Here is a 16293-nt window from a genome sequence, read left to right on the forward strand (position 1 = left end):
TGGTATTTGGTTAGATTAAGTTAATAACGTTACATTTTGGATGCAGCCCCCCGTACTTAACCACCGACCCCCAACCCCCTAATGTGCACATATACAGCCCAAATTATATATATATCCCATTTATCTCCGAAGCATCTCAGTTTTTTTAACCCCACACCTGAAGATCCAAATTATCGAGTGTGTACTGGCTAACAGATATGTACCATATACTGAAATCAGTGATACTTACCCAAGATGCAGCATTTATCCACTGTATTATACACATCCATAATATGAGACACAACTTGAACGATTCCATCACAAAGGTTCTTGCCGAAACTTCTTTTCACTTAATTACTATTTAAACAAAATATCACAGACTTTGCCAAATATTTCAAATCCAAGAGAAATACTTCTTTTTCGTATTCTTCAATCTTGGTTTCATCTTTCCAGGATTTTGCGGTTAAATCCTACAGCATGAATGCGATTCTTCTTGATTAAAACATCCTGCAAATCAAGGTCTTTTTAAGCAATATTTAAAAGAGACAAATAAAGGACACAACTTAGATTTGATTATTCAGTATTAAAACTTTCATTTTAATATAGTATTGTAACCATTAGTGACGACCTACCGATTCTTGTGACGCTTTTACAACCTGTTTCTGAATCTTTTGGTCAGATCCCGCATGATATTATCATTATTATTATTTTTTTTTTTTGTATTGCTCCAAGCAAATCCAAGTCTCATCTCTACTTTCGCCCTCAGTCCCAAGACATTTACATCAGCCCTTAGTTACCATTAGATATATTTTTCTTGAATTATGATCCTGTTCGAAGAACTTAAGAATCCCGAATATTTTCATGAAATAATAGAGATTCAACTTGTTGTCTGATAAAGGTCAAAGGTAAAGAATTTCAAATTATCAGACAAAAAATCCTTGTTCATCAGGAAGGCGCACAGTACTAGTCCGATTCAGGCGTATGGGAAAAGCAATGAGAAAAACTGACCGGTACGAGGGGAAAGGCGTCCTAAAAGACGCAGATAACATGCACTTGTACGCGTCAAAGTCTATAAGCCGAGTGTATTTCTTGCAAAGTATCTTCCTCTTTTGTGTTAGTTTTATACAAAGGATTCCTTGCAAATTTATGGTTCTAGATAAAAACCACCCAATCTCGAACTTTTGTGTGCTTAACAGTTGTCATGTTTTCCACTTTCGGAAATACTTGCTCAGTTTTGCTCGACGACACACGAAAAACCGATCGGTACCATGGAGAAACTGCAAAGAAATCCCAGCCCTAAAACCGATCGGTACTATTGGAAAAACCGATCGGTGTTCCCATGGTACCGATCGTTTTTTTAGCGTTTCCCCGTGCGTCTGAACAGGCTGTAAGAACTGGCGATCATACTTCTATCTTTCCTCTTTAAGGAATGTCAAACAATTTGGTACTGGTGCATTATGTGGGCATCGCCATCAAAGAAATCAGTCACGAAAACCGTCAAACTGCTATTTCATTAGCAGACAATGGGTGATTTGCTAGATAAATTGATGGCAAAACGTGGTTTCTCAATATTCAAACGATTGTTTTGTTGGGGTTTAGGAGGGAGAAAGGTACCTAGGTTAGGTTACGTATTTAATATATGCTATGCTTTACACACACCCCCCCCCCCTAATGTGCAAATATATAGCCCACATTTTTTTCTGAACTATTATATATTCATCCTATTTTATTTTATCTCATTAGCATTAACCAAATTTGACTTCGCGGTGCCCGCATAATGCACCAGTACCAACAATTTCTACTTTCCAAGCTCTGACAGAAAGAATAATTCTCAAGCTTCAGCAAAGGAAGCGTGGCTAGTCAAAACATCGATTCTCAGTAAAACATTGCTTGACCGTACTCCAATTCACCCTGCTTAAACTACTACTACTACTAACAACTCATCGCAGCACCAAGCCGCCTGAGGCCAACACGGCTACGCACGCTCCTCCTCCACCCCAATCTATTCAAAGCCTCCCTTTTTACACCCGCCCACGAAGTTCCCATTTCCTTTAAATATTTCTTTATGACGTCCTCCCAACCCAGACGGGGACGACCTGCCTTCCGTTTAGCCCCAGATGGCTGGCCGAAAAGAACAATCTTCGGCAATCTGTCATCCTTCATCCGAACAACATGCCCTAACCACCTCAACCTTTCTTTCATTATAGACCTAGAAAGCGGTATTTAACCACGTTTTTCGTATAGCCTATTGTTTGAAATACGGTCAGTCAGCCGGGTACCCAGAACAATCCTTAAGCAATTTCTCTGGAAAACATCTAGCAAATCTTCATCCCCTTTTCTGAGCGTCCATGCTTCAGAGCCATATTTGACCACTGTCATCACTGTAGCTTCTAAGATTCTAATCTTGGTTTGCAGAGTTATCTTCCTATTCTTCCAGACTTTTTTTAACTGTGAAAAAACACCCTGAGCCTTGGCTATTCTATTTTTAACATCTTCACTACTCCCACCATCTTTACTAATAATACTACCAAGGTAAGTGAAACTGCCCACCTGATCAATCTTTTCATTACCCAACGTCACCTTTTCATCTTCACTTATTCCTAGCCTTAGTGACTTGGTCTTCCTAACATTAATTTTCAAACCAATACTAGCACCCTGAACTCGCAAAGCCTCTAAAACTTCATTCATTTTGCTCACACTTTCATCTAGGATGCTTAAATCATCAGCATAATTCAAGTCCAGGAGACTTTTTCCTCCCCATTTGATTCCGTGGTCTCCCATTGACTTTCCTGTGCTCCTTAAAACAAAGTCCATCAAAATAATCCATATAAAGGGGGATAGAACACAACCCTGCTTAACTCCTGATTTAATACAAAACCAGCTGCTAACCTCATTTCCTACCTTAACCGCAGCAGTGTTATTCTCGTACATAGCACTAATCACTTTAATGTATTTGTCTGGTATACCATACAAGGATAAAACCTTTACTAAAGCTCCTCTATCAACAGAATCGAACGCTTGCTCATAATCTATAAAACTGAGAACCAAAGGTGTTTGAAAACTTAGGCACTTCTCAATTATTAACCTAAGAGTGAAAATTTGGTCAACACATCCTCTACCTTTTCTAAAACCGCACTGCTCTTCTCTTAAAACTTTGTCTACGGCATCTCTCAGTCTAAAAAGTATCATATTACTAAGCAATTTGCTACCTACAGAGACCAGACTAATGCCTCGATAATTACCACACTCACTTTTATCACCTTTCTTATAAAGTGGCTTAATTAAGCTTTTCCTAAAATCATTAGGTACTTCCCCCTTTTCAAAAATCATATTCATAATCTCCAATACTTATTTCTAACCTCACAGCCACCATATTTAAGAAACTCATTTACTACCCTATCAGCACCTGGAGCCTTATTATTCTTTAATCCTTTTAGCACTGTTTCTAATTCCTCCTCACAAAACAAATCTTCCTTCACATCCAAGGTATCACAAACTTTTTCATTTTCCTCTATATTTTTTCCTGCAACTCTATCTCGGTTAAGCAAATTCTCAAAATGTTCGGCCCATCTTGCTTTAGCTTTTGTCTTATCGCTAATTGCCACCCCATTCCTATCTTTAACTGGGACAAGTCCGGATTGACTACTACCTCTCAATTTGTTAACGTGCCAGTACAATATTTTACTATTATGCCGTCTAGCTGCATCTTCTAAATCCTCGGCAATTTTATCCATGGCCTCCACTTCACACCTCCTTAGTTCATATTTCAATGCTTTCTCCACTTTCTTTACATTTCTTTTATTTTCATGTGATCTATCACTCAGATAATTCTTGTACAAGTCCTTTCTCCTTTCTATTAAACTTAAAGCTTTTTCACTAATATTCTTAGATGCAGTTCTAGCTTTCTTCACTAATACACCTTCAGCAACTTCACAAATTATTTTTCTAAAATTATTCCAGCCATCTTCCACATTATCAAATTTTAAACTCTCAAGTTTAGTATTCAACTGTTCCTGGAAAGTTTCTCTCAAATTCTCATCCTGGAGTCTACTAACATCATAACTTAAAGACTCTTATTATTCCCCTTTCCTTCGCCATCAACACTGGGTATAGAATTGGTACTTTCCCAATATATGGGCCTTTCTAAAAAGTCCAGTTTGGTTAATGCTAATTAAATAAAACAAAATAGGATGAAAATATAATAGTTTAGAAACAAATTTAGGCTATATATGTGCACATTAGGGGGGGGTGTGTGTGTAAAGCATAGCATATATTAAATACGTAACCTAATCTAATCTAGGTACCTTTGCCCCCCCCTAAACCCTAAAGAACAACAGTTTAAATATTGTATACACAATGAAAACCACGCTATGCATTGCATTACTCTATAGCCGTCTCTTGAATTAACCCGTCAAAAACGGGTTTTTCGTGATTGGTTTCCTTGTAAGGCCCATATAATGCGAAAGTACCAAGAATTTGTATAACTTAGCCTATACGATCAGCTATAGACATTATAAATTAAACTCTAAAGTTTTGTCTTTCTATAGCGAGTGGTGAACTTCCATTTCATTATGTGTAGTTAAATGTTAAATTTCCTCTAATGGTTTAGCAATTGTTGATACATGTAATATCCAGTAAAGAAATATGTGAACAAATGCCCAAGTGGGGCTGATATCCCTAGAGATAATGCTTACACTTTTGCAAACATCTCCTCAACTTAAAAGGTGGAGTCGCCTTGGTAGTGAAAAGAGAACGTGGTCAGCACCACCTTGACTCGAAAATATAGGCATGTTTCTGTTTTGTTTCTATAGCCACAAAAAATAATCATACAACCAGTCGAGGCGATACTAAAAGAAAGTGCTAGGAGAACCTTTACCACCTGCCCCCAGTGAAAGAGACTAATCCTGAGATGTCATAAGACATAGATAAAACAAAAATTCCATTAAATTTCACCTATTCAATTTTTTTATTTATTATGGTTTTGCAGACAGAACCAAGAGCTCGCATAAGCGTATTCAAAAGTTTTTCTTCTTTAATAGTCAAGCACAGGATAATTTTGAGGGTACCGGTTAGACTATGCATGAGGTTAATATTGCTTCGGTTAAGGTATTGGAGGTAGGAAACGAAATCAGCAGTTGGTCCGGTATAGGATTTGAATTGGCTTGTTTGTTACCTTGTTTTCCATTCATTTTTTTCAATTCAATTCATTTTATTACAAAATGATTTTAACACATAACATTAATCCAAGGGGCTGCCCAAAGAAAGACAAAAGTTTACAAGGATTGTTAGAAGAATAATGCTATAAACAATTAGTGACACGCCAACGGTTCTAGAAGAAAATCTTCCGTCTCTTAGTGACCCTACTCAGAAGAATGTGACTGCGGGTAAACATGGAGAAAACGGAATCTATCGTTTTTAGTGGCGCTAATTTAACCTATTCTATTCTTGTCCTCGACGATACCAGATTCGACAGTGGAATCCCTTGGCATTATTTACGGTCCAACGTGGAGTATGGGTAAGTTAACAGAGTGGAAACTAGCACTAGTGCCCAAAAGCAAAACTAGCTCCATCTAGTGCTTGGCGACTTAGTATGACCCTAAATTACTGCATAGTTGTCTCTTCATGCATTTTCTATTTTTTATGAAGTCGCCAGACGCCACACATAACTGTCAGTAGTAGTTTTTAATTCAAATCTTCCCATATTAATTGCAGAAGACCTATCTCTTAAGTTTCCCATTCTCTTTGGTCCAACCGTTAGGTCAACTAGAGGCTTATTGACTGAATAAATCTGTAGCCTAAATCTATACGCTAACACTACACTATAATCTATATATAAACACTACACTATAAATCTGTATATAAACACTACACTATAAATCTATATACATTTCAAGGATAAAGAGTAAAATGCTGGTAAAAAATCACGCTTATCGGCAATTCATCTAGGGTCCAATGAAAAGCAGGTCCTCAATTTATTTTCAGAGGGGGGGGGTATGTAGAAAGAAAAGGTTTAAAGCAGATAAAAATTCATGGGACGGAGAGTAGAGGGTATAGTCCATCTCCGAACAGACTGGGATGGAGGAAAAGTCTACACGGCTTGACTGCTCTTTCTAAACAGTTATGACAATTTCCGCCATCGTAATTACGTCCCATACCCATCAATAAGTAAAAATATTCTGAATGTAATGAAGTAAAATTTGCTATTGTTATGTTTAATAAGAGGCCATAAAATAAAAATCTATAATATTCACTATGACACATCTATGTCATTGAAAAAAAAAGGCAAAGATATTACTGAAAAAAATAATGACTGCCTTTTTAGTTTATCCTTCTACCATGTCAAACTTTAAAAACAGTACCAAAACTTACCAATTCTTTACAAATAGATATCACTTTTTTTCTAAATTACTACCAGCCTAGACAATACAACAAAACGAGATTACTACCAAACGCAACTACGTGAAACACAGAAGACGTAACAACTACTGATGTATGGTTGAACGAAAGTGAACTTCACACATAATACCATCATGGTCACTCAAGACTCTCCCTTTTTAGTGCTCTTAGACTATTCGCGTTTTTTATATAATTTTTGACAATGCATCACTTGTACACGCGGACCAGACAAAAGCAAAATAAACATTGCAAATTGACAAATTGAACCTAACATATTTTACTATCGATACTTCCTGCGAAACAAAACGAATAGAACCGTTGACTAGTGCCTTTCAAAAGACAGTTATCATCAACTATAATTGTTTATTTATTGCGTTGTAAGCAGGGGCGTAATTTGTTATGTGGCAGGGGGAGGAACTACCCCACTCGACCCCACTTTAAACCCCCCAGACCCTAGTTCTCCCCAGCTGAAATTTAGTTTCTTCAAAAATCTTGTCAAAACTAAGATAAGCCTGCATGATTCAAGGATCCACAGAAACAGGTCAGTTTTCTTTAGTATATCTTTGCCTTTATGGTATTATATGGCCCATTTTTCAGTTTTCACTGTCATTTTTACTTGATTTGAAAAAATTGGCTCCAACTTTGCTCTCCCCCCTCCCCCCCACCCCCTCAGGAATTACCCCACCGGGTATAAGTGCAGAAAGAACTAAAATGTTGGTCTCTTTCGCTTATTATGAGCATATGAATGGTTGAATTTGGAGGTATCAGCCATTTTAAGATAAAGTTGATAAAAAAAATAAGGTTAGTTATGTGTATTTTTAACTTGCTTCTGGAACGTACCTCTAGGTATGGCTGGAAATACTAGCTCGATTCTATTATAGAGATGTATTATGATTCCCTGGACATTGTTCGTAGCAAGGATTTTTGGTCACTTTCAAGAAAGAGGAAACATCTCAGAGCATTAAGCCAACTCATAGTCGCAGCAATAGCTCCAATTTAGTAAACAGCGAACCACGATCCATACTCCATAGCAGCCAAAATTTTAAGATTCGTTTTTAAAATATAAGCCTTGGAAGAACTACCTGTATGGAACCAAAAAACGCACTTTGGGTGCCATTCCTGGAATGGAAAGACTGGGAAGAATCAAAAGAGTACTAACATAATCTCCATGGCTGAAAAGCTTAAGCCGGAAGTTTAGGATTTTTCAATCCTCCCTCTTTTATATTCTCCCTCCCATCCCCCTTGTAAGTTTCACAAATCATGGGCTGCCTAACAGAAGTAGCAGGCTACTGTAAATCACAGAGAGATGTTTAATGGCTCATTTTACAGCTCTTGATCATGATCTATGTGCTCTTTGTAAATTCATCTCGGTAATTTCACCGTAAAATGCCGTACGGCACCAAAAATGGCATTTTTTTGCGCAGTTTCTGGAATAGAAATGCAGGGAAGCATGAAATGGTTACCACACAAATCTATGTGGTCGAAAACTGACTGAGAGGGGTTTACAGCAGAAAAATTGCAATAGCAATCATGCGAATTCTTGTAAATTGTTTTAACTATGCGTCCAAAATTTGCTTAATGTCCTTCAATTTTCTAAAATTTCTATATATTTCATATAGGACAGCATTTCTTAAGCAAAGGTATTTTTATCTTTAATTTCTAGGAGATCCGGAAGGTATTGCACCCTTTGTACTCTTTCTTTGACAAAATTCCAGTTTGTTTAGGAAGAGTTTAGGAAGGATTTGAAGTAAAAGCTATGTATGTATAATACACAATTTTAACAAAAAAGTTTTTCTGATGGAAGTAAAGAGCGAAGGAGAAACTTTAAACAAACAAAATTATTGCTTTGTAGTCATTACAAGATATATCCACAATATTTACTGACTCGTAAAATCTACCTAAATATGTAGAGTTAATCCCTGACTTGGTGTAAAACCGAGCTGAATCTAAGATGCATTTAGTCCTCCTTCATTGCCAACGTTTTAGCTGAAAGGTTGATATTTTATGAATTTATGTCTTTGTTTGAATTTATTGAACCAGTACCACGCAAAGCTTTTTAACTGCCTTATCGGATAACCAAATTGGACCAGTGATTCCTCCAAATCCCTCATTCGACTCTTCACTTCACTAGGAAATTTTGTTTCACTGTGTCCACGGGGGTTTGGGACCCACCTTGCTCCTCGAATCATACAAATTGAAAATCATTCCCTAGGGATCATTGATCAGTCCCTGGAGTTGTGTTTTATTTGTGTGTTTATATTTAATAAAGTCAAAGTTCAAAGCTCACTTTAAAATCTGTACATAATTCTAGTTCAAACGGGTTCATCGTGTCTGTCTTTCAGCTAAATAATCGGTGGTTAGATTTTTCTCGGTGGTGGGGGGCTGTTGGACACTAGAAACACATGCATAAACGTTATTATTTACTACCTCAATGCTACAGTGTTGACCCTAACTTTATTTCTGTTCGTCAAGGGTTTTAATATTACTCTTTATATTTTTTTTTTTACCCATGCAATGTCATTCCCAGTCATGATACGAGAGGTCTCAAACGAAATTAGCTGCAAATATTGATTTTATTATGCATAAATTCTAAAATATAGTACTATCGGTCCAAAATAGTAAGCTTCAGTCACACATTCAGCCTTCCCTACCTTGTTTTTTGTTTTACGTCCCAACCTGACTGGGCCACTGGATGCTTGACTGCCAGGACGTGGTTTAAGTTATTTAACATTTAGCCGGTCAACTCTGTTCAAAGGAACAGAAGACAAATATTTATTAGTCCAGTAAAAGTACGGTTTGACCGGGACAAAATTGCAACAAAAGGTTTTTTTACACCAAAATGTTCAGAAAAAATCGCTGAACAACATATCCAAAACCCGCCAAAATCGCCTACCGGGAAAACCTTCTGGGGCTGCTTAAAGAGGGTGGAAGGGGCAAAAAATAGGTTTTTTCCATTTTTGACAGGAAGCTTTTTTTACACTAAAATACTCAGAAAAAATCGCTGAACAACATATCCAAAATCTGATAAAATCGCCCGTCGGAAAAATCTTCTAAGACTGCTTAAAGGGGGTGGAAGGGAAAAAAAAATAGGTTTTTTCTTTTTTGACAATTATGAAGCTTTTTTGCACTAAAATGTTGAAAAAAAATTGCTGAACAACATATCCAAAATTCGCGAAAATCGCCCGCCTGGAAAACGTTCTGGGGCTTCTTAAATGGGGTGAAAGGGGTGAAAAATTTGTTTTTTGATTTTGTTATTTCTGTACGTTTGGGGATTTTGGATATGTTGTTCGGCGATTTTTCTGAACATTTTAGTGTAAAAAAAAGCTTCCTAAATGTCAAAAATGAAAAAAAAAATTTTTTCGCCCCCTTCCACCCCCTTTAAGCAACCCCAGAAGGAAGATTCCCTGAACGAAGATTCTCTTCAAGAAGAATGCCTTGGAGCCGTACATATCGACAACTAGGTCTACTGGGAGGACCCCTTGAAAGATGAAATTTTCGGAAGTTTGGGGCAAGCCAGAAAAATTCACGAGAAAACCAGGAAGTTCGACTTAGTAATATTTGGGACCAGCCAATTAGATTGGTACAATAGAATTACTCTCTCAAACAAAACCGTCTGTAGCATACGAATCTTAGGCTCCGCTGTGACAGCAGTGTCAACGCCGTCAACGGTGCTATTGTCAGCGAAGGTAAGTAGTGTGGCTTCACCTATTGATGGAGATCTCTATTTGTGGGCGTGGAGACAATAACGAACAGTTGGTGTTTGGTTTGTAATCTGACGTAACCGTCATAGTAAACTATTGACGTAAACAAGGAATAGGTTTGCCTCTATATCTGAACCTTGCAGGACCCTAAGCTCAACTTGAGACGGCAAGCGGAAAAGAGGATTCACGGACATAACCCTTCCAAACAACTGGGAATCAAATCAAGCGTAAGCATTCCCTCTTATACCGTAATAAGATAATTTAGAAAGCAGAATCTGGTGGGTCAAGGAATCGGAAGCCTTTCGGATGTCTAAAAATGCAGCGGCAGGAATCAGACCCGAATCAAGCGCCAAAAGTAGGAAATTGAAGAGTTGCACATGCATGCAGGGTTGAGTACTTTGCTCGGAAGCCAAAATAGAATTCATGAAGAAAAGTTCTTTTTTTCTAAAAATGCAACTTTATATAGAAAAATCTCTATAGGTTTTGTTATTATTAATTTTGATTTGTTACTTTTAAAAATTTGTTTGTTACTTCATTGCAGAATTCTTTTGCCTTACATTTTTATGGTATCTGGTAAGATTGTATTAGTTACCACTGCAGTGCCAAAAAGAAAATACCCAAAGTAAGCTTTTATGTTATCACTGGCATTTTGGAGCATTACTACAAAAGTGAAAGTACTTAGTATGCCCACGGAGCACTTTTATATTATAAGGGAAACTCGAATTAACTATGCGTAAAGTCAGCCGCACAAAATCTAAAGGTATCGTTATTTCGTGTTGAAATGATTAATCCTTTAATCTGTAGGGAGCAAGAGACGTGATGGAAAAACAAATGGCCCATGAAAACTTTTACAATGAAGACGCATCTTTCAAAATTCTAAAGGACGTAAAATTTTGACAACAACAAAGAAGTGGTATGGTTTCATATTTGCAATTTTTCTTACTTGGCCATAATCAAAACTCAACTCTTATAATTACAGATGCGATGGACTTTTTGTCTTACAAATTGATAAAACACGTACTGACTTAAAATACGAGAATATAGCCATCGAACACAACTGTAACGGTAAAAGATAGGACTACTCTGACTGCACCATTCGATTCCTTCTTTTATGTTTACCCACGACACATACATAACTCCTTTTTGACCTAAAGGGCATATGTCGCACTTTTAATTATCACAGCCGAGTTGACACAGGATAGAACCTGCTCTTTAGGTCTGGCAATAAAAAAATTATTAGTTTTACGATTACTTCATCGTTCTTGTTAGCCACGCGATGGCTGATGTTATCTCATCTGGTATCTATTTAAGTAACAGGTCTATATGCTGAATTTGAAGGTTTAAGATTTAAAGAAAATTTGGCCTCCAACCCTAATTTTCTCCTCATTAGAGAGGATTCCAAAATAATATAGTTTTTAAGCGTATGGATATCTTAGAACAGCATGTTAAAACAGGGTTTCAAACAGAACAAAACTTGCTTCTGTCATTGAAAATATGGATAAAAAATAGAAGTTTAAGAGAAGAAAAAACGGGTATAATTTAACTAAAACAGTGGAACAAATAAAAACTTTAAATAACAAGAATCCGAATATTTCGACTCCACGTCCGGGAGCCATTATCAACGGAAAAAAATTAAAGTTGAATTAAATTAAACATAACATATAAAGAAAAAGACAAACAAAACAACAAACAAGTAAATAAAACTCAGATCTTAATAGCCTCCCAAATACTGCAACCTCTATAAAAGCTTTAAGAAGCACACAGAAATGACAAAAGAATTGTCTCTGGTAAACCAAATTGTTTCTCGCGTAATTTCATATTGGCAATGAGATCTAGTAAAAATGAAATACTATATTTATTTGAAAGAACTTACATAAACCTCCCGGACATCACCCATGAATAGAATTACAAGGTTAAGATCATTTGAACTATATAGGCAATATAAGGTTATATATGGCAACAAGTCAAAGAAACTTATGTATTATACATTAAATGAATTTATTAAATATTCGAATTTTTAATTTTGAAAGTTTGCTTTTTTTGTTCCTCTGTTTTATTTAAATTGTACCCATTTTTTCTCTCTTAAATTCTATAAATGGAAAAGCAGTGTGGTCTACGAAATTAATAATAATAATAAAAAATAGAAATCACTTAATTCCAGGAAAGACAGGATATATTCCTTTGCAAGTATTTATTATTATTAATGTTTTAATTAGTGAGAAAAACTAAACTTAGAGTTCAGACCAAGTTTGAGGTCTAGTCTATAGTGTCACTCTTTTTCCTGCTTCTTCAGAAACTTTATTCTGTTCAAAGGCGGAAGAGGGGTAATATCCTGTGATTTTTGCAATTTAATTTTACTCTCTAGATATGGACTCATTTTGAATTTCTGATCATTGGTGTGTAAAGTCTCATTAAAAAGCTAAGCAGTTGTAAAGCAATTTGAAAGGCACATTCAAATCTTAGAATTATGAAAGTTTTAACAATATTTTTTGCGACGAATCTTAATATACCTTTACCTTATTTAGTTTCTTTAAGTGTTTTAATTGTCTCTTAGTAAGTATTTTCATCGCAGCTTGCAACGGCAGCTGCAACCTAGTAAAGAGGGAACCACAGCCCATAGCAACCAAAAGTAAAAAAATGCGTTTAGAAAAAAACTACCTAGTGAAAACAAAATTGTCTGACACTGATTCAGGTATGGTAGTTATTATTTCGGTTTGTCTTAACAATAAAATTTAATTGCGAAAAGAAATTTATGGTGATTTCGAAAAAAAAGAAGAAAATGGCTTTTTGCATGGGTAGCACTGATATGTCTCCCGCTTTTTATTTTCCTTTTTTTCTAGCAAGGCTAGGGGGTGACCAAAAAATCATAGAGAGATGTGTAATAGCTCATTCGAACTGAAATTAAATTTTCTAATGCCCTTTTTAAGTGACCAAAGAGATTGGAGGGTAACTAACCCCCTCCCTAAAGCCCCCCCCCCAAAGTTATCCAAAAACAAATTTTGAGATAGCCATTTTGTTCAATATGGTTAAAAGGTCAAATATCTTTGGTTTTGGTGATGATATGACCCTCCTTAGTCCCTGGGGAAAGGGCTGCACACCGTATTGGTATCGGACATATTGATATCACGCGTGTCGGCATTGGCGTATAGTTATTATGCGTATTGGTATCGCAGGTATCGAGACAGCCTTTTAATAGCTCATATAAAAGATATTGCTCATATCTGCGTCCTTCCTATAAATTCAACCATCAGTAAGTTCCAAATGGCACTAAAAATGGCACTTTTGGTGCCATGTCTCAAGTGGAAAAGCTGGGACTAGTGGGCTACCAGAACATTTTATAATGACGTTTAATGGCTCATTTGAAACCTAATGCTCATATCTAAGTGATGTTTATCAATTCCATCATCCGTAAGTATGATATAGCACTAAAAACAATACATTTGATGTCATTTCTTAAGCAGGAAAGCTTGGAACTATAAAATGAAATCATCATTGTAATAATTTTGGTCCAAAATCCGTAACTGGAGGTTTGAAAGAACACCTCTCGTATGTTCCTCCTCCAAGCCCCCTTAATAAGCTACGCAATTAAGGTATAAGCACTGACATATCAAATCGGATTATCAGAGGCGTGATTCTGTCGGTACAGTGTTCGACTTCAAAATAGAGTGTCTTGCGTTCAATTCATGCTTGGTTTTTTTTTGTTTTTTTTTTCAAGTATGGTTTTCTCCCTTCTATACAATAATTTCAATATAATTTTCCGATTTTTGTAAATACGATGTAATCATGCTTTCGTGCCTGCTCCAGGAAGTCATTATAGCTAGCATATTGATTCGAAAGGGAATAGAGGTCACCCAGTTCATAGTTTGCAACAACATTCTGAGTAGATCACTAAATGCATACCCCAACCCCAACGAATAGCGTAACTTTGTCAAAATCCTGTGTGTGTGTGGGGGGGGGGGTGTCAAAGTTGGAGCCAATTTTCCCAGATCAAGTGAAAATGAAGGAGAAAACTGAAAAACTAGTCGTATAGTAATGAAAAGATAAAGATGTACTGACAAAAACTGGCCTGTTTCAGTGGATCTTTAATTATGCAGGCTTGTTTTAGTTTTGACAACATTTTTGGAGTAACTAAATTTCAGATGGGAGGGCGGGGGGAACTGGGGGCTGGATGAAAACTGAGGTCTGGGAGGGGCAGTTACCCCCTCTGTCCCATAGAAAATTAAGCCCCTGACCCCAACCTCTTGCCACTTAGTGGTTGGAGAAGTGTAGGCATGTGGTTCTGGAACCGCTCAAAGTTGCAAAATGAAAGCTGCAATGATGAAAAGCACTATAAATTAGTTTGTTGTTGTGAGGCTACGTATGTAATTTTGACTCCTAAATCAATATTCCTGTTTTTTATGCTTGACTTTTGTGTTTTCAGTAAAGCGCTAGTTTTCTGTAATCCTACAAATATAGGGAAATATCACCAGTTAATTTATTTGCATTAGTTTTATTGATATATGTAAGATAGGCTGTGAAGAAATAATTAACCCAATAACGCCCAAGACCAGTTATTGGTAAAAATTGTCAGTGTTTGCTTTAGTGCATTGAAATATGCTTCAGTCTTAAGATTTGTAGTACCAAATATTTTTTTCGCACTAACGGTGTAACCATGGTGCTATGTTCCCATATGGGAGCCTTAGGCGTATGGCAATGCGTTAGTGTTAGGATGTATGGCCATACTGTCATTGGAACTCAAAGAAATATATAGATACGTATCTTTTGTCATGTTTATTGAAACTTAGTATAAAAGACAAATCCAAGTTAAGCATGGAATTGCTCGTGGTATCATTTCAAGTACAGTTTGACGCAGATCTCTCAGCACTCTAGCCGCGTTTTTTTTTTTTTTTTTTTTTTTTTTTTTTTTTTTTTTTTTTGCACTCTTGGCATAAACCCTGCTTCTCTACCGTCACCAGTACATGAGCGGTGGAAAACTTAGGGTAGGTCCGCAGAGACCCTGAGCTCCCGGCATAACCTGGTTGGTAGGTTCCGTTGTTGAAAAGATATTGAACTACTTTAAGGAGGAATTTTGGCTGTGGGATCTTTGCAGCCACGTCACCGTCACGCAAGTGACGATAGAACCACCAAGCTACGACCATGAGTGTGCAAAGAAGTTTTTGGGCTATGATTCATTACCACTTCTTTCCTTGCAAAATTGGTCAGTATGCTGACAATGTAGCATCAACTAGGTCAACGTCTCCCGTTCCCTGATTATAATTTTTAATAAGGCGTGGCTGTTTAATTGGAACATCTTTTAACCCTCGCGTGGAAAACATTTTCCCAAGATGGACTGCCTGCCACAGACTGTTCCGGAACCCTTTCCTATATTGTGCCCCGTTCGTTACTTCACCTCCAGAAATGAAAAAACCTTTGTCCCCTTCATCACTGATAAAATAAACCACTAGCTTTCCTTTTTTATTATTTGGTACTGATGATACCCAAGTTTTATATTCGTTCGCTTGTTTTGTTCCCTCCCCCTTTTTATATGTTCCTTTTTTAATGCATATTTATCGTTCTTTTTTTAGTTTTATCAGTTTTTACCTTTTTAACTTGGTGACATTTTGCAGTTTAATATTTTTTTTTACTAAGGAATGATCTGCCATTCTGACATTGTTGTCCTGGCATTGTTTACCAGTTTTTTAATTGCCGTACTTTTTTTATAATTTATTTTGCTTATAGTGTTTTTCATGATGCCAAAATACGAATCCGGCCTTTCGGGGCTTGTGATAGAAATTTTTGAAATAGATATTTTATCTATCATATATTATCTGTTTGTTCGCTCATTAAGTTTCTTTTTGCCTGGTGAAGCGGCTCTATGGAATCGTAGATGGTTGCTACACAAATGGCTTTGCTATCACTCCACTTGACAGCTAAAATCACCCCCTCTAACCTGTTGTCATAATAACCGCGTACCTTCTTTTCTATAACTATGGTTTCTTCCAGACAAGACCCCTTCAAACCTATTTCATGTACAGTGCCTGTGGCATGAAATCCTTGCGAGGGAAGCAGTGTGAGAAGATTGTGGCTAGTGAAGAAATTATCAATGCAAACTTCATGACGGGCTGCTTAATTAATAGCAGGCAATAGGTTTGCAACCACCTTTGGACCTATGAGGGCTTCTGACTATTGCTCATTCCTTCCACAGTAGATACGATTTCGTAGGGATATCCATGAGAAC

The 16293-nt window shown here is 36.8% G+C and overlaps 1 protein-coding gene across 1 annotated transcript in view; it reads right to left on the bottom strand.

The window, feature by feature from the left end:
* Window positions 1-6457, bottom strand: part of LOC148952056 (trypsin-1-like) — a 95341-nt gene extending 88884 nt beyond the window's left edge. Inside the window, exons 1-2 of the mRNA XM_089089519.1 lie at window positions 6349-6457; window positions 230-486 (exon numbers count right to left, since the gene is read on the bottom strand). Of these exons, the coding sequence (XP_088945645.1) occupies window positions 230-298 (69 nt within the window). The 5' untranslated portion in view covers window positions 299-486; window positions 6349-6457. The remainder of the gene's footprint in view (window positions 1-229; window positions 487-6348) is intronic.
* Window positions 6458-16293: the final 9836 nt, after the last annotated feature.

Source organism: Artemia sp. Qi Xiang Cuo, chromosome 5, assembly GCF_049724085.1.
Source record: "Artemia sp. Qi Xiang Cuo chromosome 5, ASM4972408v1, whole genome shotgun sequence".
Taxonomy (NCBI): Eukaryota; Metazoa; Arthropoda; class Branchiopoda; order Anostraca; family Artemiidae; genus Artemia; species Artemia sp. Qi Xiang Cuo.